Source organism: Diachasma alloeum, unplaced genomic scaffold (genome assembly GCF_001412515.2).
Source record: "Diachasma alloeum isolate Michigan unplaced genomic scaffold, Dall2.0 Dall_scaffold_00366, whole genome shotgun sequence".
NCBI classification, from domain to species: Eukaryota; Metazoa; Arthropoda; class Insecta; order Hymenoptera; family Braconidae; genus Diachasma; species Diachasma alloeum.
In genome coordinates this window covers 763,936-790,640 of record NW_021680505.1, presented here as the reverse complement: position 1 = coordinate 790,640, position 26,705 = coordinate 763,936, and the positions used below count along the sequence as shown (strand labels likewise).

Sequence of the window (26,705 nt, the reverse complement as noted above, 5' to 3'; positions counted from 1 at the left end):
AAGGAATTTTTTGTAGAGAATTCTATTACCTACAAAAAATGTCTTTTCACATTTTTCTCTGAGCCCATTAGTTTTCGAGATAATTGGGAAAATTAGAGGAAATTATTTTTTTCAATCTTCAATTTGGAAATTGTTGGTTGTTGAGTTATTTTGGTTTCTAATGCAGTTTAAAAAAGTCTATAGACATTTTTTTCGAGAATTCCACTATTTATAAAAATGTATCTCAATATTTTTTTCTGAAAATTAATTAGTTCCGGTGAAAATTGAGAAAAACAAGGGAAAATTCCCCTATTTTGTATTTTCAAAGTTTCACTCCGGAATTATCAATTATTAAATTATCTCAATACTGAATGAAACTAGAAAAAACTATCAAGAGACCTTTTTTGTAGAAAACTTCATAATCTGCAAAATCGAGAGATATTAGCAAGACAATTTCCAACGATTTATTTTCATCAAAAATAAAACGTTCAGAGTCAATTAATCGAATGACTGAGTCTTCATTTCAATTAAAATTAATAAATAAAGGAGTGATAACGAATAATTAATGATTATCAAAAATATTTCTAAGGTTTTTTATCTTCATTTTCTTGTTTATCAATTTTTTTTTGTTTCGTTAGATTGTTAGTCTCACCGGCTTCAACAAGTGTTTACTCCTATCAGCGACAAACTGACAGAAGCGCAGGTCGTGGGAGCCAGGAAAAGCGGGCATCCCCTTCATCTGTACGAGCGCGTGAGCCATCAGGTCAGTGACGCAGACCAAGTTATGGATGTTAGGCAAGCATTGAACAAGCAACATTGTCTCCGTCACCACTTGTGCGTTACCCCCAAACACATTTATTTAAAGTAATTAAAAAAAAAATCAACACTGTTAGAAATTTCGAATATTTTTTTTAATTACCCAGGGAAGATCTACTTTTTCTTTTAAAAAAAAATGATGTTTAGAAATCCAAAATGAGTAATGAAAATGATTTTGCGAAAAGGAAAAAAATAATGTGGGATTTTTGTTCAAATTTATGTCATTTTTGACAAAAAATAAATAAATAAATCAATAAAGTGGGAATAATTATCATTTTTAACAGTGTTTCCCTACCTAATACTTCATAAACTTTGACGTAATTACCTCCTTTCGTTAAAATAAAACAGATATTTGAAATAATAAAAAAATTGACTTTGAAACGAATTTGATAAAGCAGAACAAATTAAGGAATTTTTGTTCAAGTTTACTTTGTTCTGATGGGAATTTCCCCTATCTAACACTCCTCAAATTTCGATGTAATTACCTCCTTTTGTAATGATAAAACACATATTGAAAGTAATAAAAAAAAATTTACATTGAAAATAATTTGATAGAGGGGAAAAAAATATGGAATTTTTGTCCAAGTTTATTTTGTTCTGATTGAAATTTTAATAAGAAATAAATAAAATTCAATTTCTAACAGTGTTTCCCTACCTAACACTCCTCAAACTTCGCCATGACTACCTTCTTTAATAATGACAGACTTCTAACCAACAGAAGAAAACAATTAAAATACCCCAGGATTTGAAAAACCTCCCGAATGTTCAAGCAACTCGCCAGAGATAAATGAATATTAATTTTTACAAGATTGTTACTCTTCATTAATCTCATACCCGTTGCAATACACATGATCTTGATTAAAAAACGTTAAATTAAAATGGAGTTAGTAGAGAAAGAGAGAGAGAGAGAGAGAGAGAGAGAGAGAGAGAGAGAGAGAGAGAGAGAAAGATCGTCAATTAGAAGAGACACGGAAAAAAATAAAGTGCACTGAATTCTGTCCTGAATTTCATGATTTTTCTTATTTTAATAATGAAAAGTTTTAGAGAAATGCAGCAAGAGACTTTCGTAAAGAATTTCATGGGCAAAAATATCTCTTGATAGTTTGAATTTATTGAAGCAAAATAAATGGGAAAAAAAATATAGTAAATAAAGAATAAATAAATTTACTTGAAACATTTTATCAATTCAGTACAGAATTATTGTCCCCTAACAATGACAGATTTTTTTCTCTGATGGGGAATAGTGATTCTAATGCATCGTTTACTTCACTTTTTTCCGTGTGATGTCACATATTAGTCAGTGTAATTAGTGCTGTTAATGATTGAGACAAATAACGTCACTGAGAGGTGCTCATTTGTCGATTCAAATAAATTGATAGATATGGTGTGATGGGTCTAAACAGAAATTTAAAGCCACTATGGATTACAGTTATTAATTATAATTACTCTGTATTACTCCTACGGGTTTTTTTCGACGATAAATACAGAGTATTGAAAATACAGATAGATTTTGAAAAAATCGGAATGATTTATCAATTGAGAATTTTTCTTTCTCGAATTCAATATTGAGAATATCTTCGCGTTGGGCTTATTCACATCGTGTAAAGCGTTTATCCACGAGTCGCCGAAAATGTGAGTAGTGACGGACAAAATTTCTCATATAAATGTTCTCAGACAATGATTATGATTATTAATGTTTAAGGGATAAATGAGATGACTTACGACACTTGCACCACGTCCACTTTGACTCGCTATTCCGGATTGGGGTTGAGGGCTGTTTGATTGGGGACTCTGGGCCAATAGTGGTCTATCAGCTGCGGTCTGAAGTAAAAAAGAACAAGACAATTTTTTACATTGTTTTTAATTTTGCCTTCCGATGGAAGAAATTGTATTCGTCAAATTCGAAATTTCTATTTTTTGTGTCGGGATAACTAATTTTGGCCTCAGGAGTTGGAATATGGAGATTGGCTATTTTTAGACCATGTCTGGATATATGGATATATGTATTTGATCGATTGATCGTATGTGATCGATTTTTCGACTATAACTGAAGAAACAATTGTTTAAATGAATCCAATGTGATTTAACCCTAGACTGGTCACCATGCGAGGGAATTGCCGCAACACGTCGTTTTATTCACCTTGCCATCGACTGGTTGACCGGAAAAATTTGAGAAAAATTAAATTCGTCAATTGAAGTATTTGGAAAATTCTAGTATTTTTTTTTTCAATATTGTATCCTCAATTCTGGGAGAAAAAAAATTATTTCCAACAGGTGAACAATTTTTTCCCGTGTTAAATGAAATTGGCTGTTGCGCGACGTTGCTGGGAACTCGTTAAACGCGCCCGGGAAGTGTAGAGTGGATTCGGCAACGCTGGAGCCTAAATAACACGGCGGCACTCTCCCGCGAAGGTGACTAAAGTCGCATTTTCCCGTCAGGTGACCAGACTAGAGTTAAAATAGTCTTCCTAATGGCATCTTGAGCGAGTTCAATCATGGGATTGATTGCATCATCTATTGAAACTATTCATTTTGACACCAGTATTCAGGAAAAGGCAAAAAAATTTAACGTTGGGGCAATGTTGGTTGCCAACATTAAGGTAATGTTGGTTGCCAATGAACAATTGAATTCAATTTAAGCCGCGAGTGGTCGCGCTATGAGCAAAGCGCAGTCCTTTTCATTTGTTTCATGATAACTGCGACTGCGAAGATATCGATAATCACGAAATGCCAATTTAGGAGTTCCGCAAATAATCTGTCTTCGTGGCATTAAATCTGGTTTTATTGTTTTGTGGCGACCAAATCTTTTTGTATTAATTTTTCAATGAAGTGCGATCAGAGCAAAACGGCGCCGCGCTCGTTGCGCGACCAGAGTCGTAGTAGAAATTTGACGAGCGACGTTGCCGGCCCTCGTGCTATCCCAGCTGACAGATTGAGAATCGTTCTGGCAACGTTGCGCTCGAAAATACAGGGACTGTGTAGCGCTTAGCGCGCGACCACTCGAGGGTTAGATACCATCATCATAGAAATTCCATTCGGAAGAAAATTGCCAATTTATCAGAAAAAATATATTGACTACGTTGTGGCGAAAGTAATTTCACACTTGTTTATTTTTATTCGCAAAGGAAAGTGATTACTGTAATAATGTATTTCCCCCTAATTATATTTCCATTTTCAATTTGTTCATGAAGATTTTTCATTTATCTATGACTATATCAATTTGTAATTGCGATTGGATTGAAAGTTTGTTATTGATAATGAAAATAACAAATTATAATTTAACTAGTAATCAGAACGACAAACGGAGTCATTACTCCATCTATCAAGAAAACTCTTTTCTTCATAAGTTAATTGTCAACCATTTTGAAACATCATTTGATCACTAGAAGAATAATGAATGAAGTGCGAAGACGGCTTCATTGCTTCGTCAATTTTCAATCGTTAACTCGTCCAAGGACCTTCAATTAAATCCCTTTGTAATAACAATGAATAATAACATTGTTACTATCCACCAATGAATACGAAAAATATCATAAGACTCTTTTTATCTGGACCTGAATTATCTACAAAAAAAACTCCTGACATTTTCCTCAAACCCCACTGGTTTCTGAGACATTTCCGAAAATATGTGGAAAACTATATCGGATATCCTTTCACAATGTTTCATTAAATTCACTTTCTTTATTTGGAAAAATCAGAACAAAAAAACTCACCTGTATGACTAGAAAACTGGTCGGTGGTACAGGTTCCGGATCAACCTGTTTATTCAAATTAATAATATCAAACTCGCACTCATCCTCCAGCCAGCTCGGTAACTCCAGCAACAACGATATATCCATTTCCTGTACTTCCCTCGGTGTAGCGAGAGCCATCAAGCCAGGGTTAACCTGATTAAGACAGAAGGCACTAATACTATCCTGCTCCTTATGAATGATCCTAACTGGTTCAGGAAGACTAGTTGTTCCGGAATCACTTCCCTTATCCTCTCCCCTAGTATTTCCATCGACATTCGTCTGATTCTCGAGAATAGCTGACAATGACCTCCTCTTCCCAAAGACAGCACGAATGAAGATATCCTGAACAGGCTCCTGCCTAACCAAATAGGACCAGAGTCTGTTGGCAGGAGCAGCCGAAGCCAGTCTCGTGTTAAAAGGCGTATTCTCCTTCTCCAATAACGATCTGTACTTGTGAATTGCTGGTTTTCCAGGCGTTGGTGCAGGATCAGGTGCGCATCCAGGGATAAAATGAACTGGTGGTGGCCCTTTGGACTCCAATTCCTCCCTCAATGTTTCTTGCCACTGTGCAGCAATTCCCAAAGTCCCATGAATCAAGGGACTACTCACTGGCAACTCCTGCATCTCAATTCCAGCAACAGTCAGGAAATCCTGGAGCTGTTGCTGGAGTATCTTAACAATAGCTAATCTCATAATGCACCAACTGTATGACGTGGGATTTGAGTGCTCTGTGTTATCCTTTGGCTTACTCTTTGGTTTAACGTTCGTATCAAAAACATCCTCCTCGTCCTCGGATGAACCTGGCGCGAGTTGAAGACAAATTTTTGAATTGATAAACAATAGAGGAAGACTGCTTTTAGTTTATTTGTGGAGTTTTTTTGCTAGAGATCTTCGAATGGTTTCTGATTCACTTATCATTCTTCGAACGGTTTGTTCTGATTTATTGTTTACGGAGGATTGACCCTTACGAGGGTCAATTAATAGACAAGAGTTTGACCGGTTGATTTTTATGAAAATCGCTTTAACTCTAGTATTGACTATGACAGAGGAATTGACTCATTGATTCTCATTAAAATCACTTTGAACCTCTTGTTGGCCTTCTAAAGGTCAGTCTGATGTATATGAGAATTATGGGGCCATTTATGAGGGGCATGGGGCCCTCATGAGGGTTCCCCCGGCCCTTAGGAGTTCATTTTGACAGTTATGAGGATCAGTTTGAGGCATATGGATTCAAAACTTTGAAAATTTGACTTGTAGGAAAAATATAACTTTGCATCACTTTCACCCTCATGAGTATCATTTTGACTTTTATAAAGATCAAAGTGCCCCTTACATCGACCTTCATGTCTTTCAGCTCTGATGAGGATAGTCTGAATCTGATAAAGTTTGCTTTCATTCCCTTTTGGACACTTATTCTCCAACCCTCATAAAAATCACTGTGACCCTCAGAAAAATCATTTCAATTTTTAAGAGGATTGACCCTTATGAGGGTCAATCTGAAGATCATGAGGTCAAATATCTGTAAATTCCGCGAGGTTTGACGCTCACGTGTTCAACTGACCCTACTGTTGATTTGCATAAGAATCTTTTTGGCGCTTAGAAAGTTCACTTTGACCCTCATGAGGATTCCTTTGACCCTTATGGAGGTGCACTTTCTCATGTCAAATGCCGGAAAGTTCTGAGAGATTCCACCCTGATAGATTTAACTTGTTCGAACGTTCATCCGCTGAAGGGTAACTTGGACCCTCATTAAAGCCTAGTTAGACTCTTATAAGGGCCAATTTGATCTTTATTAACGTTTTGTTTGACTTTTATAAGAGTGAATTTAACCCCCCTAACGTCAAATTCATGAAAATTCAACACTTCGGGAGTAAAATTTGTGAAAGTTCCAAACGATCTGACCCTTACGTGTTCAACTGACCCGAATGTTGATTCGTATAAGAATCTTTTTGGCCGTTAGAAAATTCACTTTGAACCGTATGAGGATACCTTTGACCCTGAGGGTGAATTTTACCCTTATTACGTCAAAGGACGGAAACTTTTGAAAGATTTGACCCTGATATATTTAACTTACTCGAACATTCACCCGCTCAAGAGTCACTTTAACCCTCATTAAAGCCTACTTAACCCTCATAAGGCCCAATTTAACCCCCATAACGTCAAAATTTCTGAAAGTTGCGAACGATTTGACCCTCACATATTCAACTGATCCTCATGATAACCCTTACAAGGATGACTTCGACGTACATGACTGAATCCCTGAAGATTCAAAGCCATACAAATGAGTGTAATTTCAGCCCGTTCTTGAACCTCATAAGAGTCAAATGAGGTTTGGACCCATGAGTATCCGGCCTTTATCCTACCCTTGCATCCATCCCCCTGAACTTAAATCTAATAAAAAAATAATAAAATTTACAAACCTAAATCCGAAATAGCAGAGTCCGAAGAATCATAATCAATCTCATCGGCATATTCGCTCTCAATCCTCGGTTTCATGAGGAAATATGATACCATGCTCATCTGAGGTGATACAAATTGCTCCCGATAAGTTGGTTTATCCTCCTTGATATTGGGTTGTTGTCCAGTGAATTGTCCCAATAACTTCATATTCAACTTGACTCGTTGCTTAGTCAACGATGTCATAGTGTTCCAGACACCACCAGCCGCAGCTTGTAGCTCACCCGAGAAGCTATCAGCACGTTCAACCACAATATTAGATGGTCTACTCGATGTGCTCGCTATCCTAACTAACTTCTTAACACCACCACCGAACAGGGTGGCCCATGTATTATTGTCAAATCTGTGGCCCACAAGGCGGTAGAGGATGTGGCTGTCACAGCTGGATAGAGCGTAAACGAAGAGACTCATGAAGGTGGCGACGAAGGCCTCGCAGAGGAGAATGTTAAGCTTTGGTGTGTCCTCATCCTTTTCTCTGGCTAGAAGGGCTCGGAGGTTCGTAACCCCTGGCCATTTTGCGGGAAGGGTCGTGATTATCACCCCCTCATCAGTGGAGTAACGACGGTGGTAACGATTAGAAGCGACTAGATGACCTCCCGAGAAGGACTCGACCTCAGCCACTGCTGGAAAGCTGTCTGGCTGGTGGTGCTTCATCACGAAGGTGTCGGAGTCGCATAAGGACTGGTAAATGCAGGCGCTCAAGGCCACTGCCAAGTCACGCATTATGAAGACCTCGCAGTAATGGGTATTACGGTTGGGAGTCGGTGGAGAGTGCAGTTCCACGAGGGTCTGGAGCATATCGTGGGCCAGGGATTGCAGGTGGCGGACAGGGTCTGCTACGACTGTTTTGTTGCAGGCGACGCTGGCAGACAGGAGCGGAAGGGTGGTGGGGAAGGGAAGTGGGGAGAGGAGCTGTTGTTGGGTTTTTTCTTGTTGGAGTTCCTGAAGGAGGAGGACGAGCTCCATGCGGACGGAGGCTAGACCACCACCTGAGGCACCGTGGAGTGAACAGTAGGACAGCAGAGTGCGGAGGAGTGTCTCGTTTGCTGAAGGAAATAGACAATCGCGAAATTAGTTGCTTTCTTTACAACTTTTGATGTGATCTTATAAGGCCCCCGGACACGGACTAATGGGGAATTTGCATTGAGCTCAGTTTTCCCTAATTCCCCTATTCACCCATTCTACATAGTCCGTAGATAGTTAAACGAAAGGAATTATGGAGAAATATTGCCAAGATATTTGACAATAATTTATTAAAAAGTAGTAACGATTATTTACGATTTTCCAAAACCGACTTACTGCAGTAGAAATTTACGGGAGATTCATGGCCAAACATCTCATATTTAACAGTGTTCTGATTATTATTGATACTGATGATTTAATCATCTTGGAATGCGTTCAGTAGGTAATAGGTAGTAGCATAAAAAAAGAATTGCCAACATATTTCGATATTACGATTTTATTAGATTCAAAATACCATCACGACTGCTTAATCAATACCCAGCATTTTTCTGAATCTAATAAATTTTGACGCGCAAAAACATAATCGATCGAAATATCGTTCAACGTGTTCGCCACAGCAGATAATTATTGTTTCGTCTATATTCCGGATCACATGATGGAACAAATAGTTTTTGAAATATTCTCCATTTCCCACAAACAAACCTTTTACGTCTTGGCTAAATTCCCAATTCCTTGACTATGGATTTCGTATTATTCAAATTTCGAACTCGCATTATGTCTTCCGGATGGGCATGCGCCCATTCCTACCACTCTGCAACTTTACGTTTCAATGATTTACCGCGAGCTTGTCATTTGATTTTGGGATGACTGTACCCAAGGCAAAAAAAATTATGCAAATTCCCTACTCTGTGGCTCATAGACTAAATATTTGTTACACTAGGAGGGTGAACTGTGGAATTTAGTTTTTGGGGCGTCCGTAAGATGTCACTAATTGGGTTACCCTTGATACCGACAGTGAAATTAATTAGGAATAAACGCAGGAATGCGCGATCGCAACGTAGATGCCAGACCCATCAAGTAAATTGATGCTTGATGACTGGATGAAGTGGGAGAACGCTTAGCATTAAACGAGAGAATTTTGCTAATTGTGTTGACCAATAGTTGATACGCTATTTATGCCAGATATCATGAATCACCTTCCGTTTTGTTAATTAAAGTTTCAGAAAAAAATGTAAACAAGTTGTGTTATTTTATGTCTGTTTTTTTCTTCAAAGAAGACTATCACTCTCAAACTTATCCATGTGAAAAAACATGAATTTCAATGTGTTAAGTATATTTGTTAGTTACCTTTAAGCCACTTTTTCCGTCTGGCGGCTCTCTGCACTTTAGCTTCAAAATCTAGCTTTTCAGCGACTAAAATCTCATGCAAGGTTGGCTGTTCACCAGGTCTGTACGGAGCAACGTCGTCAACCATACCACCTTCGTCTGAAAATGCACATTGAAAAAAAAAACTCGTAACACAGAAAAAAAAATCATAACAGCACGATGAAACTCGAAGTTTTCCACCTTTTAAGGCGAAAACATCTAGCTCAGTTAATGCGAAATAACTAAAACATTATCACCAACCCTCAAATCTTCATTAGAATCATTAAGAAAAGTATAAAAAATTGAATACATCACTTACATTCGATGACATTGGTGACATCTCCATCCGAATTGACACTGTAGCTGCACAATTGCCTCAGAGCGTCAACCTCCCTCTCAAGCCAGACATAAAGCTGATACCTCAACTGGCCACCGTCCACCTCAAACCCAGTCGCTAAAGTCGACAACTCCTCCATAAGAATCTTCAAACAAGCCACAAACTTGAGCTGCTGCGCCATGATATCCAATTGCGCCACAGGCTTGATCCCCTCTCCATCCTTCTCCTCAACCTTATCACTCTGCTCCTCCCTCTTATCCATCTTCATGCTCAACGGTGGTGAGTCAATCTCTTCCGCAGGTTCATCATCATCCCAATCCAGCTTCAACTCCTCCTCCTCTTTCTTCACAGGTTGTGACCAATCTATCGCTGAACCACCCCAATCCATCCCAGAGTCTCCTTTCGCACTGTCCTTTTCAGTATCTCCTATATCCCAACTAATCATCCCGGTATCAATCTGCACATCCTTCGTCCTAGACTTGATGGGACTGTTCAGAAGACTGGGAGAATCTTCTCCATTGGTATCCATCACCTTATTTGGGAGTTTGGAAAGCACCTCGAGCGCTAGAGCTGGGCACCCAGCTTTGAAATGTGCATGAGCAGTGGTGAAATACAACTGTCTCTCCAAAGGAGTTATGCTGTCCTCCAACAACAGCTGCTTGTCAGCCTGTCCTTTTCCCTCAGTTCCGTAACTAAACCCTGATAACATGACTGAAGTCCCTTTCTTCTTATCCTGCGCAGTCGATGCTATGTATTGTCTTATCAGAAGGGGATGAGTCCTCAGGTAAACGTAGAAGTTAAAGACATTTGGATTTGCTGTCGCCCCTTCAGGCTTTTCAGACTCATCATTGTACTGTGGATGAAGACTCCCGACGTTCGTCAGCAGCAGAGTATTCAATGAACCAGAGTAATCCTTCAGGAGCCATAAAGCCATGCTTCTCAAGAATGGATCAGGATGAGCAGCATTGCTGTCAGGATTCTCTCCGTTCTCATCGCATCCCAGGATCTCCTCCCAGAGTAATCGCTTGAAGTTCGGAGACGTCATGTCATCTTCGTACAGTCTCGCTATAATCATTGCTAATTGGATGTCGTTCAGCTTATGGAGACAGATGTCGATGGCGTCCCGAAGAGCTCCAGCTAGGAGAAAGAATGCAGCAGCATGTGCAAATCTCTGTTTTCCTAATAATGCGTAAGCGTTTTTGAGAGCTGCTTTCCGCCAGCGATCCTCCGTGAAGTTGTTGGAGAAGAACGCAGTCATCCTCTCATCCCTCTTGTTTCTGAAGAGTCCCCAGACGATGTTCTTCTTCTTCATGGCTAGGTAATAGATGGCGGCGTCCAGGGGATCTTGATTCTGTTGGAAAGCGGACTTGGCGATCTTTTCGACGCAAGTCTTTAGGACCGTGTTGCTTCTGATCCACCAGCCGACACCCAATTCCTTCAGGATCGACCATTTCGGTTGTCCTTTGGCGTATGACGGAATCAGAGCTAGGAGTTCTTCTTCAGATTCTGAATGGAAAGCCCAGACTAGGTTGTTGGTAGACACTCCTTGTTTCTGGAATTGCGCACGTTGGGCTAGAGGCAAACACTTGATAAGATAGTTGTAATGCTTCATAGCTAGTAGGAATCGTAGTCCGCAGTCGTCGAGGGAGTCCGTGGAGACAGTTTCTCCATCGGGAATTCCCGTGAGGTTCTCTTTGGCGATCGCTGTCTTGGCAGCATCGATGGCGAATCGCTCGGCAAAGTCTACGTTGCAAGTGGAGACTGTGTCAGCTAGAGCGAGAAGGTGCATCTGGTCGAGGGAAGATAGTCCGGGTAGATGAGTATGAGTTAGCAACCGGGACAGGAGTCTTCCTTGACGAGGACCGAAGTGAGAGATTCCCTGACGTTCTGGGACGGAGGCCCTTCTATCTTTCTGACGAGAGCCTTCATAGCTGTCGTCCAACATGTCGTCGAGGGACTCACCCTCGTCCATGTGACCATCAAAGAGCTCATTGTAATCCTGTTTATCCTCATTCTGAATCTGTGCCGCACTGGTTTCTTTATCCGCGATGAGTAGAGTCCATAATGGGAGAGGAGATATCGAAGTGATCTCCGCGTAATCTAGGGTCAATTCCTCAGGGATTTGGGTGGTGGAGCCTGTAGGTTCCAACGGTGATGTCGTCCCAGTATAGCTCACTGACATCGTCCGAGATCTGGTCCAGCCACTCCGTTGTTTCATTAGATTCTCATCATCAGCTCTGACCGAGCATGAACTTGTAATACATCTGACGAGATGCGCGAGGATCGCCTTGACCCATCGGATCTTTCCGGAGTTGAGTAGCTCCATCAGCTGTTTCGGATGGTACTGAGGGAGGACTGGACAAGCTATGCGAGATGCCTCGAAGAGACCGTAATCTGGCATGTAGTCGAAGCTTACTGTATCATTCTGCATCCCTCGTTTCTTCTTAGCGTCCAACATCGTCAAGTTTATGCTACTGACCCTAGACAGATGAGGCATTGAGGAAACATTAGCTAGTCTTCTCTGAGACGTCTCTTGGGCGAGAGTCCTCAGGTCCTCATCACGAAGATTTCTGCTGGCTTGGAATTCGTCAGACTCCTGGTGCTGAAGATTCGAATGGAAACATTCGTTCTTCGGGTTCGGCTTCCATTGCGAGTACACATGCATCTCAGAATCCATCCCCACGACTAGAATACCATCCCTCACCCAGGATATCTGCATGGGGAGTGGTGGGAGGCCGTCAGCAGTCGTCAGTCTGATTTTCCTCAGTTTCATCCACCGAATTTCATCGACAAATTGAGGCTGCGCTAATGATGACATCTTCCTCAGAATTGGACGATTAGTGCTTTGAGACTCTTTCATAGCTTTCATGTTGGCTTGAGCTAGATCTGAACAGACCGGAGTGAACAACATTATCTTTGAGCCGACACCAACTGTCAAGATATGGGAACCATCCTCTTTAGATACCCAGTCAAGTTGGACTAAATGTTTCTGCGTCAGCGGACAAGTGTTTCCATTTTCTATTATAGATTTCCTAAGTGATTGGAGAGTACTGAAGGACGGGACTGCTAGAAGACCAGCGTTCGCCTTAGTTTCTCCATTCTCTCCATTTCGAGGCGACCTGATGTCCTCATGGGAGAGAGTCTGAAGGACTTGAGTCAATCTCTGCTTCTTCTGGAGATATCTGCTATCATAAAGATAACTCAGGTCCAAGTGCTGATCCACCTGAATCCTCGGCAGATGAATATTCTTCAGATGAATCGTGTCTTCCAGAATCCACTCGCTTCCCCCAGTGCTCTCACACTCATAGATAGCCACGCATAAATTCACATACCTCGAGTCAGGATCGTTCTTCCCAGGTCTCGTGAAAGACTTTCCGTATTTGTAAGCACAAGCTATCCTCCCACTGTAAGCAGCACTGATATTCAAAGGCTGCCCCGATATATCAATAGTCGACTCTTGATCCTTTCTGATCATCTCCCACTCCCTCCACTCGTACTGAAGCTGACCATCCTCACCCTTCGTTACCTTGCACTTCCAGAAACGCACTGTACTGTCACTGCAAGCAGTTACAACGATGTATGGCGCAAAGCATGCGGGATAGATCGATGAACTGCTCAGATGGCCAGCAGCCGGTGCGGCATGAACAACTTCAACACCATCAGGTAGACCCAACTCTTGGGTACAGACTTTAGTCGTTTTGATCAAGACGTGACTGTTGTGGTGTCTACGGTGGAGGTAAGTGTGGTCATAATCAGCTTGTGATGATTTTCTGCTTCGTCCGCCAGTCTGACTTGGTCGTCTCGATCTTCTACCATCGGAGTGTCTCCCAGGGGTGCCCTCCTCATCCTCATCCTGAACTAAATGAGAGTCTGGGACGTACATCATAGAACCAGTCAGATCTGTCGTCTCTGGTTGAGAAGCTATCACCAATCTCCACATGTGTACTGTAGTTCCTTTCGCTGTTCTTTCAAGAACAACTATGTAAAAGGGTTCTTCAAATATGGCGGACTGCTGAAGATCGACCATGGCATCCAGGGTGGATTCCATCAGACCTAAATCCTTGGCTGAGCTGTCCACCCCAGTCTGTTTTTCATCATTTCTCTCTCCTGTTATCAATTGCTCTTGAAACACGTGCAGGAACTGGGTATTCTGCCAGTCGTGAGTGGCGTCTGATATAGCGTCCAACTGGATGATGCAGCCCGGACGGGCAGTCGATTGTTGAGACACGATCTTAATTCGGTCGTGTAATGAATGTCGCACGTCATCATCCGAAGATATGTCTGTGGACAAGCTCGCCATCGAGTCCATCATCCTGCTTCTCCTCTCTGATATCGATATTTCTGCTAATAATGTTCTTGCGTCGATCACTGCTTGGTACACTCGGAGGCATTGTCCATCACTTGCGACAAAACAAGCACTTGGCGAATTCGATAGATTCCCAAGAGTTGTTGACGGAAGTAAAGTGGGGATCCAAGCTACATTGCTGAAGGCTGATATCTCGGGGGAGTTTATCCTAGCTAACTCTGAGACTCCGCCACTCTTGGACAGAGGACCAACTGCATCCACTCGCCAGAGTATGAGTTCGCTGCAGAATCCAGTAGCTGACATTATCTCTTTCTTGTAAGCTGAGTCGTTCTGATGGTCCGGGAGGTCTAGGTTCTGGGAGGTTGAGTTCTTTGGGTTGTACTCTGGGATATTGTGATGGGAGGTTGTGACTAGAAGGGGCAGGACGGGGTGACACGTGATATCGTTTACCCGGAAGCGATGGCCCGAAGCCCTGCAGGCGTGACCGATGGACAGCACCTGAGAGAATTTTGTTCTGTCGGCAAAGGTCAGCTGCCAGAGGTTAAGGGTCCCGTTGGAGTGCTTTGAGACCATCGAGACCATGGGACTGGGGTGCGCTAGGAAGTCGTGAACCGTCTCCTGAGTGGATTTAGCTTGTTCTGCCACTGTTCTTGTGCCGTTTTCAATTGGGAAAGTTGAGTTCTGGTCTGCGGAATTCTGCACGCTTTGCAGGAGTTCTTGACCTGCTTTCGAGGTCAGGGTTGACTGGTCCTCGTCCTGTTCGATCAGGCTCGGGAGAGGGGTCGACACCTCGTTGCCCGGATGGTCGTTCGATTTTGTTGAAGATTTGGCAACCTCGCGGATGCTCAAGAGGGGACCGCCGGTATTGTGTGAATACATGGAGACGTTGTGGCTCATTGTGGAAGCATCTCCCAGGGGGAAGGCGTTGGGGATGCGCGTAGAGAAGGAGATCTGAGCCTGACGGAATGAACCAGGGTGGTACTCGTCTAACCACTCGATGTGCCAGATGAGGAAGGATCCGTCTATTGGGTGAATTGAGAAAAGGAGGTCGGGATTGTGGTGCCAATCTCGGAGGAGGGTCTCGATTTTTGTATCGAGCGAGTCGGGCGCGTGGTTTATTGTCGACGTGGCGTCGGTGGCTATTGAGTTGATTGAGGTTGTATTGCTGAAATTTGGAGAATGAATATTTTTTATTTTTAGGTCTTGGCATTTCCACGAAATCAGGATTTGAAAATGGCGCGCGACACTTCATGCCATTAGGAGTGCCAGTGAGGGAGAGACCACAAAAACGAACGCGTAACGTTTGACTAGAGCTTTCTTTTTCCGAACGACGGGTAAATCCCGTGGCAGTCATTTTATTTGGAGTTTAAAAATTGTCTAATGACCATATATTTTGCAGGTAAAAACCCTCTATTGGACGACAATAATCAGAAGAGTTGAAAGAATCAATTTTCAAATTTTCTACTAGCCGATGAATGCAAATCTAAAATGCCGAAGTGTGACCTTGTTTGACGCATAATGAGTGGAGAGAAAGTAGGTACTTCGATTAGGATAGTGTAGATATGAAGATCGCTCAACGTACCAAAATCAGTATGTCATTGTTCAAACATTCATTCTATTTTTTTTTCACTAGCCTGACGGCGTGCTTCCGCTCGCGTCTATGACGTGAGAATAGACAAAGCAGGCGCCGGGCTTCCGAGATATTTGCTGATTTGATATTTTTGTGACATAATTTTTGGGAAATGACGGCATGATGTGTATGAACCTTTTAAATAACGATTTTGGATAAACTTCCAAATTAAGGTGGTTGTCTAGAGATTTTTTGTTTCTGTGATTTTGTAACATTCGATTAGAGCTATCTTTTTCCGAATGACGGGTAAATTTCATGGTAGTAATTTTATTTGCAGTTCAAAGATTTTCAAACTATCGTATATTTTATAGTTAAAGACCCTTCATCGAGCGAAAATACCCAGAAGGGATAAAAGAATCAATTTCGCAATTTCTTACTGGGCTCACGGCGCACCTCTATGACGTGAGAATAGACAGAGGTGACAGGCTTTCGAGATATTTGCGGTTTCGATTCGATATTTGTATGACACAATTTTTGAGAAATGACGACATGACGGATATAAATCTTTTAAATAATGTTTAAAACATTCGTGCACGTCAAAAAAATTCATACACGTTTAAATTTTAATAATTGTTTCTACAATTTTGTCAGTAACAAAACAGGTCTCTTATTTTTGTTCCTGTAATATTCGCCACTGACGAAAGATGACGTCCAAAAACGGTTAAAATTTTGTAGGAAAAAATGATTGAAATCATGCTTTTGTACATATAGGATCTCAATGTCTCAGAATGTAATTTATCCAGTAAAAATAAAGGGTGAATGAAGAATCTGCCTCTTCAGTTTGGAAATTACAGTACCCACCTTAAACTTTGGTGGGAGTGACCACTGTGTGGTAGACTGTGATGAGAAGACCCCGTGTGGGGTGTGTGATGCTCATCACTGCTGTGGTCCTCCTGACTCATTCCACGTCCAACTCCTGATCTCGTGTTGGGCTGATGTCTCGGGGCTTTCTCTGTGGGATGCGCCATACCATAACATGATAAGATGCTGCCTGATGAAGACAATAATACTAGCTAGTCATGCAGTCATGCCTTAGGGATACTAAACTATTTTGTTAACTAATTAATTTATCTCAATTGAAAACAGGATTGTTTTATTTCCTGAATCATGGTTGGTAAATCAGTAAAATTATTATTGAGAAGAATCGCATTTCATAGAAATGTTTTGCGAAGTTGACAAGGTATTCTAGTGGATTTCTATTAAACTTCTATCGGAAAACCTATTAGTACTCTGTGGATTCTATCGAAGAATTCCGCAGCTTTACTGCACGTTTCTTCAATAGAAAGTGTCCAATAGAAACTATTTTTATAGAAAAAAATTTTCTATTAAAATAATTTGTATAAAAATCCGAAATCAATTTTTCTATTTTTTTTCAATTATTTTTCCCTTTGTTCATTAAAAGAATCAAACAAAAAGCTCTTAAAATCAGAGCACAATTCTCCCATCCTATAGAAGAAATCCTGTTGATTTTCACTACAAAATATTTTCTATCGAAAATTTCTATTTAAAAAAATCAAATGAGCAGCAGTTGTTTTCTAATAAAATCGGCCAAAAACTAGAACATTCAACAGAAATCTAATAGAATTTTAAGTGAATTCATTATGTTTTTCTAGGAAATTTTTTGATACATGAACCCTTCGCATTTGATGCTGTTGGTACAATAGAAACCAAATCCTCAATGATTGATTGCCCATTAGTGGAGATTCGAATGAATTAATGAATAAACGACAGTTAATGGAGATGGATGCATTCTCTAAATAATCATACCACATCGTTTGGCTTCACTACGAGGATTATTATCAATAACTGATGATGTATTTCTCGTTAGTAGCTACTTAATGAGTACATTTAAGCTTCCGTATGTCTAACTAATGAATAAATGGCTCTCGTTTGTGCGATTATGAGAATTAATGAACGTACTTGGTGTATGTTCGTCCTCTGAATCATGATCAGCGTGGTCGGAGTCGTGATGCTGAAGGCTCTCCTCTTTCTCCACTACTTTTCTCGTTAGTTCCTAGGCATTTATCCAATCACAAAAAATAAAATTCAATAATGCGTTATTTGATTTCTCCCTGAAAATGAATGCGGGAGATTGTTTTTTTAAATATTTTTTTCGTATTTTTTTTTACCTGGAGAATATTCTCGGCCTGCATCGTGAAATGCATTTCCTTATTGTTCAACCAATGGAGAATGAAATTGGGTTCTCTCTCAGGGTCTCCGGTGACGAGACTCGGTACCAAGGGAATATCTATGATATAAATGTATACTATGTTCGTGAATTATCATTGTTTTCAGAATTAAAAATTCGACAGAAAGAAATAATACGCAAAATTTCGATGACATTTCAATTGCTGACAGTACTATGGTATGAAAAAATAAAAGAAGAGAATAAGAATAGTGAAATAAGAATTGAAAAAAAAAACAATCCATTGGGAAGTCATTAACAAAATGCTTTTTTAGTATATTGTGCATCAAGGGCGGAAAGTCATGTTTTCCCGCCCGAGGTGCACATGCTATTTTTTAATACGCCTGCAAAGAAAAGTTTGTATTTTGCTGTCTGATGAGCGGGAGGAAAGCACGACTTTCCGTGCAGGTGTGTGAAAAAAGATATTTAATAGTCGATTACCAATTGTGATGGCCTATAATTTATAGTATCAATGAGTTCAATTTTTTACGGGTTGAAGCATCGAAAATTCGTTTTCAAAAACTAATAAAATACCTAATATGAAGTATACTTTAGTTTCTTTTTCTTTCCCTCTAAAAAATTACATTCAAATGATATTAAAATTCGCTACGAAAAAGAACTTTTGACGTTCTATATCATTCAATCTTCCACTCCTAGAACGATCCCAAAGTTAATGAGCCGTCAATAAACAATTCAATGATTAATGCAACCTAATATCCCTGATTTATTAAATTTCATCATTTCCTCAAATATCAGAAAAATACTTTAGATAAAACACAAATAAATATAAATTAGATAAATAAAACACAAAATTCCAGGTATACTTTTTTTCATTAGCCCCATAAAAAACTCATGAAAAACGAAACAAACAAAAAATTCCTTTCGATAAAATGGGAACTCTCTCCGAGCCAGTGGATTAACATATCTTTCTCCTCTCATGCAGATTAAAAATCAGGAGAAAGAAAAAACTTAATCCTCCGTAATTTCACATTGAAAAAAAGTTGAACTCACCAGTCTCCGCATTAATACTCGCAGCAAGATGAAAATGCATCCCAGGATAATGTCCAGCCCCCTGATAATTATTGTGAAAATCATGAACAGAGTACGTAGAGGGTAGAGTTGGAAGGGTGGGTGCAGTGTGGCCATTCTGATGCTGTTGCTGTTTAGCATGACGTCGAATGTGAAAACATGTCTTCATGTGCTTGAGCCGCTGCATAAATCGATGCTTATGCATACTGTGGTGTCGATGTTTTCCATGATGACCATGCCTGTCTGAGCCCTCGAACTGGCTCATATTGGCCAGGCCCTCGATTTCGGGGGGTATCGTCTCAGCCCACACTCGACAGATATTGTCACGACACGATGTCACTAGCATGTTCGATACGGATCCCCTAAAAATATAATTATATCATTTTCAAAAACCAATTTGAATATAAAAATCTAGAAATAAAAAAAGAGGTAACAAATGGGAAATTGCTCTTGTCTTTACAAACAACGAATGTTGAAAAAAACAATAATTCCGTGAAAAATGAAATTTTAATGACGCTTAATATTCATGATTTTTTTTTAAATTTTCTCACGCAATTTAATAGACAAATTTGATGATTGAAAATGGTTCAAAATGGTCTATAGTGTGGTCTGTACCAAACCGTAAAAGATACTTAGATATCCTCAATTAATGTGGATGGATAGGGCTCCACAAGGGCAAATGGATTTAAGAGTCAAATGCCCCATAAGAACGTTTGGAGTTAAAGGTCAAGTGATTTTAAGGCTCAAAAGACCCTTAAGAACGTCTAAGGTTAAGGGTCAAATAGTCTCAAAGGTGAAGCGAATTACGGAGTGATTAGAAAGGGTCATTTGACCCTTAATCCTACGCTTTCAAACATCATGTTTCCTTAAGCCATTTTGACCCTCAACTAAAAAAAATCGCTAAATTTTCCCAAACGCCTGTCTAAGGTAATTTAATAGACAAATTGGATAATTGAAAATGGTAGAATCTATAGTGTGGTCTGTACCAAACTGTAAAAGATACTTAGATATCCTTGATTAATGTCGATGGATAGGGCTCCACAAGGGCAGATTGATTTGAGGGTCGATTGCTCCTTAAGAACGTTTTACGTGATTTTAAGGGTCAAACGACCTTTGCGAACGTCTAGGCTTAAGGGTCAAATGGTCTCAAAGGTGGAGTGAATTACGGAGTTATTAGAAAAGGTCATCTGACCCTTAATCCTACGTTTTCAAGTATGATGTTCCCCTAAGACATTTTGACCCTGAAACTCATACGTCCTTAAGTGTCAATTGACCCTCGAGACCATTTGACCCTCAACTAAAAAAAAATCCCTGAATTTTCCCAAACGTCTCTTATAAGTGATTTGACCCTCAAATAATCATGTTCCCCAAAGACATTTTGACCCTCACACCCAAACGTTCTTAAGGGTCAATTGACCCTCAACTTAAAAAATCCCTGAATTTTCCCAAACGTCTCTTATAGGTCATTTGACCCTAAAAACCATTTGCCCCTCAATTAAAAAAATTTCCTGAATAAAATTTCCTCCACTAAATAGTAATTTCTCCTGATGTTTCATTTCGCCCCAGTTTGCCCTACATAATTGATAATTCACTCACTTCGGCATATATTTACTAGTTTTTCTCCAGGACAAGTGTGTCACAGCTCGAGGATGTGCCACGTAAACGAAACCATAGCTGTCATTGGGTATCGACTGCCCAAAGCCGGTCTGATCCATGCTCCTCATTGGAAATACTGGAAATGTTTGAACAGTTGATTCAACATTAATTTATTATCTCTCGAGGTGGTTCTAAAGGATTCAAAATGCTTTGGCGGAGCTTCAGTGGTGCAGTCTCGAGGGTTTCGAGGGCCAGAGGAAATCCAGAATGAAAATAGCACGAGTATGCAATTTTTGTATGCTGCACTGTTGATACCGCTTTGATGTTTTATATGGAATTGAGGATAAAGCGCTGAAAGCTGCTTATTGAATCGGAAATTTCAGGTTGTATTGAGGTATGCAGTCGGCTTTGAATTCATTCAGGAATTATCGAGGAATTTTACATCCGGTGTTCATTATTCAGATGGGCGGTTTGTGTTGGAGAGGATTATTTTTTATTACTGGGAATTTTCATTGTGAACATAACTAAGCAATTAATTTCCATATTCATTCTTGGAGAATCCATTTTTCAATTTGTAGCATATGAAAATCTAAAATTGCAGTTTCGGGTGTTTTATGAATGGAAATTTCATGTATAATTCTATTATTTTTCAACATTTGCAGCTCATGAAATGAGCCTTCATCTGGAAATTTTCGTAAAAAAAAACATGTTATATTAGTAAAAAATTATAAATTGCATGATGAACTTTTCAAAGGAAAATATTTAGAAATCACAACTTCGTTTTTTTAATGCCTTTTTCACTTTTGTAATTTTTTTTTAGTAAAATAATATTTTTATCTCTTCGCCAATCCATCAAACTAGTTTCCATCTCTTGATATTTACGAGAAAAAATTCAATGTTTTATCGTGAAATGAGCAAAATTAGACTTGGATAGTTCTATTATTTTTAATATTTGTAGCTTATGAAATGAACCTTCATCAGGAAATTCTTATGAGAAAAAAAAATGTGATATCAATCAAAAATTATAAATCGCATGATGAACTAGTCGAAGGAAATTATTAAAAAATCACAATTTCGTTTTTTTAAATTCAGTTGTTACTTTTGTATTTTTTTTTAGTAAAATAATACTTTTATCTCTTTTCTAATCCATAAAACTGGTCTCGATTCATTGATTTTTATATGAAAAAAATCAATGTTTTATCAAATAAAAGTCAAGAATTTTATCATGAAAATTTTGAGAAAAATCACTAAGAGATTTGTTTTGACCAATTTGCAAATATCTTGAAAACTAATAGATGTATCCAAAAAAGTCACGAAATCATATTTGTAGCTCTAAAAATTCTCTACAAAAAAGTTTCTTGATGAATTCTCGTAAAACTCTTCATTCCGCAGATAATTCATAAAATAAAATGCAACTAATGTTATTCTCGTATTCACTAAATTCCACTGTAAAATTTTTGTTTTCGGAATGAAAGTCAAGTACTCACATTGTTTGTTCTCAAACCATATCTTAACGAGTCTATCATTGAGTCCCGTAGTAGCAAACAGAGTGCCATCGGGACTGAAGCTCATCAGATGAACCGGCGTGGCCGTTCGACATTTCCAAACGCAATTCCAGCCTCCAGGCTCATTAGCAGAGTTGGAGTCCCCTGGGCCGGGGCTCTCCGCCTCCCCGCCAATGGAAAACGTCACCACCCCAGCTACAATCATCAGAGACAGTAATTAGCGCAGGAATATTGGAAAATTAAGCTCGATAATTGGTGTTTTCAGTGGTCGCAGCGAACAAATGCTTGCACAAATAGATTATGAATCATAAGAATTAATTGTAATAGAAAATCATTTGTTATGATGAGGCGATGGTGAAGCTTCCTGTTTGAAAAAATAATTGTGAAGATGATTGAATTGTAGAGTTGCTTCCAGAGCTGGAGAAAATTGGAAGCTATTCACTTCAAATCTATTTTACAAGCACACAAAAGTCAACAAATTGATAGCCAAATTTCGCGAATATCTGAGGAACTAGTGAGTTTACAGGAAACTCGTGAAACATTTTTTGTAGATCATGAGATTCTCTACAAAAAAGTTCTTTGGCAATTTGCTCTAGCTACACTCATTACTGAGATAATTCGGTAATTGATATTGGTGAGTAGAAATGATGATGTTTTAGATTCTTCAGTTATTTTTCGTAATGACTGCAGGAACCAATGTATTTTAGTGAAAAATCTTAAGACATTTTAATAAATTGTTACGCTTATCAAAAATAGTAATTATCACTTGGCTATAGAAAAATCAAGTTTGATAAAAGTTTTCTCAGCGGTCGCAGCGAACAAATGCACAAATGGATTATGAATCATAACAATTAATTGTAATAGAAAATCATTTGTGATGATGGGGCGATGGTGAAGCTTCCTGTTGGAAAAAATAATTGTGAAGATAATTGAATTGTAGAGTTGCTTCGAGAGCTGGAGAAAATTAGAAGCTATTCACTTTAAATCAGTTTTACAAGCGCACAAAAGTCAACAACTGATAGTCAAATTTTGCGAATATCTCAGAGACTAATGAGTTATTCTTTAGTTGTTTTTCGTAATGATTGTAGGAACCAATGGATTTAACGAAAAATTATGACAATTTTCTGCAAACAACTTGTTACAATTATCAAAGATAGTAATTATCACTTGGCTATAGAAAAATCAAGTTTGATAAAAGTTTTCTCAGCGGTCGCAGCGAACAAATGCTTGCACAAATGGATTATGAATCATAACAATTAACTGTAATAGAAAATCATTTGTGATGATGGGGCGATGGTGAAGCTTCCTGTTAAAAAAAATACTTGTGAAGATGACTAAATCATAGAATTCCTTCGAAAGCTGGAGAAAATGAGAAGCTATTCACTTTAAATCCGTTTACAAATACCCAAAAGTCAACAAATTGATAGCCAAATTCGGCGAATATCTCAGAAGCTAGTGAGTTTACAGGAAAATGTCACAAGACATGTTTTGTAGATCATGAAATTCTCTACAAAAAAGTTTCCTGACAATTTTTTCTAGCTGGACTCATGACAGATATAATTCAATGATTAACAATAGATGAAATAATAAAAATGACATTTCAGGTTCTTCTGTTGATTTTCTTAATTATTGGTAAAACCAATGAATTTAGAGAAAAATATTAAAAACCTTCATTTGTAGCTCATGAATGGATATTGAGAATTGCTAGAACGGTTTTAAATGAGTATTTTTTCATCATTGTCAAACTAATATTAATTAAAAATCGTCAGTGAACAACTTCTCCAAATAAAATGAAAAACAAAAGAAATAACAAGTTATTAGACAATTCACAAAGCAGACAATATCAATCGCCTTAGTCGACATTGTGGTCCTCAAAAATGCCTAGTAGAAATTAATAAATAAGCTCTTGCGAAGTAAATTAACCAGAATAAATCGTGCAAACACCATTTGAAATAAATGTTCATTCTCAATGGGAATGAACTCACGATCTTGGGAGGAGTTTCCTGGTGGATGCTGCTCGGGCACTGGCGCTGGAGTTTCTTCTGTGTGCAGATTTTTCGTCTTTGCTGTACAATTTTTTTTACCATTTTCTTTTACAATTCTTGGAGTTGCAGGAAATTAATTGGGGATTTTTTTTTTGACTTACTGGTCTCTTCCTGGAAAGGTTGGATGTTCTGGTGCCACAGTTGGAGTAGTTCTCCACCAGTGAGCAGACGAGTTCCCTCCAGATTCCATGACAGAGACGTGATATTGGATTCTGTCTGTAAACTCCCGGTTTGAACCCATCTGTACTCCAGTTGCTATTTTTTTGAGGAGTAAAAATTTGGTAAAATGGTTTTAAAAATTTTATCAAGGTGTTGTGTGAGGTAGAATGGACGAGTACAATGGACTCAAACTTCAGTGTTAAGATACTTGAATTTACTTTATTTCTTACTCAAAGTGTAACGGTAAAAATACAAAAGAATTAAGATTAATTCCCAAATGAACTACATTGGTAATGACTCCCGAGTGCAGTGTTCTCGGTTTTTATAAGAAAACCGTGACACACATTTGTCTCTTTTTCGTTGTATTCGTATTACAAAACGATCCCGTGGTGTAATACGATGCTGAATCGGTAAACAATCGATAAACAGTTAATTTCATAATTATTAAACACGAATCACTTCGTAATTCGGTCATGGAATATTCTGGATTACAACATCCCTCCCGGCCAGAGAGAAAAATTCCATATTTGGAATTTTTACATGTACATATTTACATTCAACATTAACTTTTATTTAAATATTCCTAAGACCTATGGGTGAGATGGTGCCTGGGTTCCTCCTGTCAACTCTCGGATTACCGAACCGGTACGTCGGCACCAACAGCACAGTGATAGCACTGTAATGATGAGAAGAAATGTCGTTGCGCTAAAGATAATTGATGCTGGATGTGCGAGGAAGTCTGGGATGCCAAAGACTGTCGTATTTGCATCCAACCGTTTCATTTCTTGTTCCAAGTCCGCCTGTAGTCCTTGCAGCTCCTTGACATTTCGTACCACACTGCGAAGATGGACATCTTTCAGGTTCAGCTGGCCCTCTTTCAGGTAGTTGCTCGTATTCTCGCTCAGAGTCAAGTTCATCTTCGGATGAATATGCAGATCGAGACGTACTCCCGACGACTTTCGTCCTCTGATTGTGAAATCTGCGGCGATAACTTCACATAAGTTATCTATCTGTGAGATTCCCGTCCCTTCTAGGATGCTTCTATTCTCCTTCTGCCCACATCGAACGGTGATCTCCTCTGGATGTGGCGCTGCGTAAAGCCATGCGTTGTCCGAGGTCAGGTGAATGAGGAGTAGACGTTTCAACATGATGTGTTTTACGACACATGAATCTGGAATTTTCGCGGGGTCAACGTACATGTGCACCTCACAGGGACTATACGGCCGTATAGCTTGCGTAGGCAGTATTTCCGTGCACAGGTATTGCCCGTCGAGTCTCTTACAATTCCCCAACTGCTCTGACGTCATTGGAATGAACTGCTGCGTCGGCCCGTGGATAATTAAATACTCGTTTTCTGGTTCGATATATGAGTAATATCCCTCAACCGTTTTCACTGGCAATCCATGCGGTTTATATACGCTGTAGATTTGAGAGTTTACCAGCTGTATTTCCAACATCGTCACGATTCTCATGTCGAAAGTGTGAATACTGATGGTGGAAATTCTCTCCAACTTGTGCATAGCGTTAATACCAACTTCTGTCGGAAAGCTGAATCCTGTTGGCAATTTAGCTTTCTTCAGAATCTCTACCAGATGTTGCTCTGAGAGAACTCCTGTTCCCAGGATCCTTCCCCTTTCGTCTGTTAGAAGGCGCAGAATTTTTCTTGCGTCTCTCATCACTCCATCAAGTACTGCTGTGATGCCCATGAAATGTTCGTCCATGTCGTCACGAACCAACGTTGTGTTGAATCTCGCCTCCATGCGTTCTGACAGCTGCTGTGTCGCGTTCAATAGAATTTCTTCATTTTTCTGCACGATTTCCTCTGTGTGTTGCAGTCGGAAAAGCGTAGAATTGATGACTTCGATTTGACCTTTCGTGACGTCATATGAGTTCCCTTGTTGACCCTCAAGACGATCAAGCCGTTCTTGAATTTCTTTCGCATCTGAGGCGTCCATTGTGCCAAACAGTGATTTTGCCACACTGCCCAATCCATCAATTAAGCCTCGGCGACTTTTGCCAGGTTGTCCTATATCTAGAATCCGGTGAATCGCCTTTCTCAGCTCCGTGTGTTCACTTATACGTTTTTCAAGATCGTTCGGAAATTCTCCCCTGATTTCCCGGCCTTTAAGAATAGCGCCTGCGTCAATATGTAGTGACTTTCCAGTTGATCTGCTTTCCGTAGCCAAGAAGTCACATCCGTCGTCGCTGCGACGGTCCAGGCGTGATTGCTAAGGAACAATCTACCAATCGATTCAAAATGCAGGCCTGGAGTGTGAACGAACTTATCGACAGTATGCCCCTCCCCTCTTATAACTGGGATCATGCCGGCTAGCATGATTAATGTAAAGGCAACTGCTAACAACCCGTAACTCTTGGATTCTCCTTTACATTCCTGCTCCTCCTCCTGAGCCATTCGGCTTTCTCCAAAATTTTCAGGTTGTTCATCAGATACACACGTGATCAACCCAATAAAGGCTCTTAATCGATTGACGTGTACCATCACTTCTTTGTTCTTCTTCCCGGAACGAATGGTGTAGTTTACATCCGAATTTTTCTGAGTAATTTCATAAGGTCCAAGCCATGGCTGCGTCAGTTTTTT

General features: G+C 39.6%; 1 protein-coding gene across 3 annotated transcripts in view; it reads right to left on the bottom strand.

Moving 5' to 3' along the window:
* Positions 1-26,705, bottom strand: part of LOC107041513 (dmX-like protein 2) — a 47,320-nt gene that overhangs the window by 6,537 nt on the left and 14,078 nt on the right. Inside the window, exons 3-15 of one of the 3 annotated variants that reach the window (XM_015262095.1) lie at positions 24,049-24,202; positions 21,885-22,097; positions 20,398-20,533; positions 18,784-19,163; positions 17,717-17,835; positions 17,508-17,601; positions 16,389-16,578; positions 9,634-15,122; positions 9,297-9,434; positions 6,950-8,032; positions 4,509-5,329; positions 2,518-2,616; positions 632-718 (exon numbers count right to left, since the gene is read on the bottom strand). In XM_015262095.1, coding sequence (XP_015117581.1) covers positions 632-718; positions 2,518-2,616; positions 4,509-5,329; positions 6,950-8,032; positions 9,297-9,434; positions 9,634-15,122; positions 16,389-16,578; positions 17,508-17,601; positions 17,717-17,835; positions 18,784-19,163; positions 20,398-20,533; positions 21,885-22,097; positions 24,049-24,202 — 9,003 coding nt within the window. The remainder of the gene's footprint in view (positions 1-631; positions 719-2,517; positions 2,617-4,508; positions 5,330-6,949; positions 8,033-9,296; positions 9,435-9,633; positions 15,123-16,388; positions 16,579-17,507; positions 17,602-17,716; positions 17,836-18,783; positions 19,164-20,397; positions 20,534-21,884; positions 22,098-24,048; positions 24,203-26,705) is intronic. The other 2 variants (XM_015262096.1, XM_015262097.1) reach the window with 2 other exon arrangements.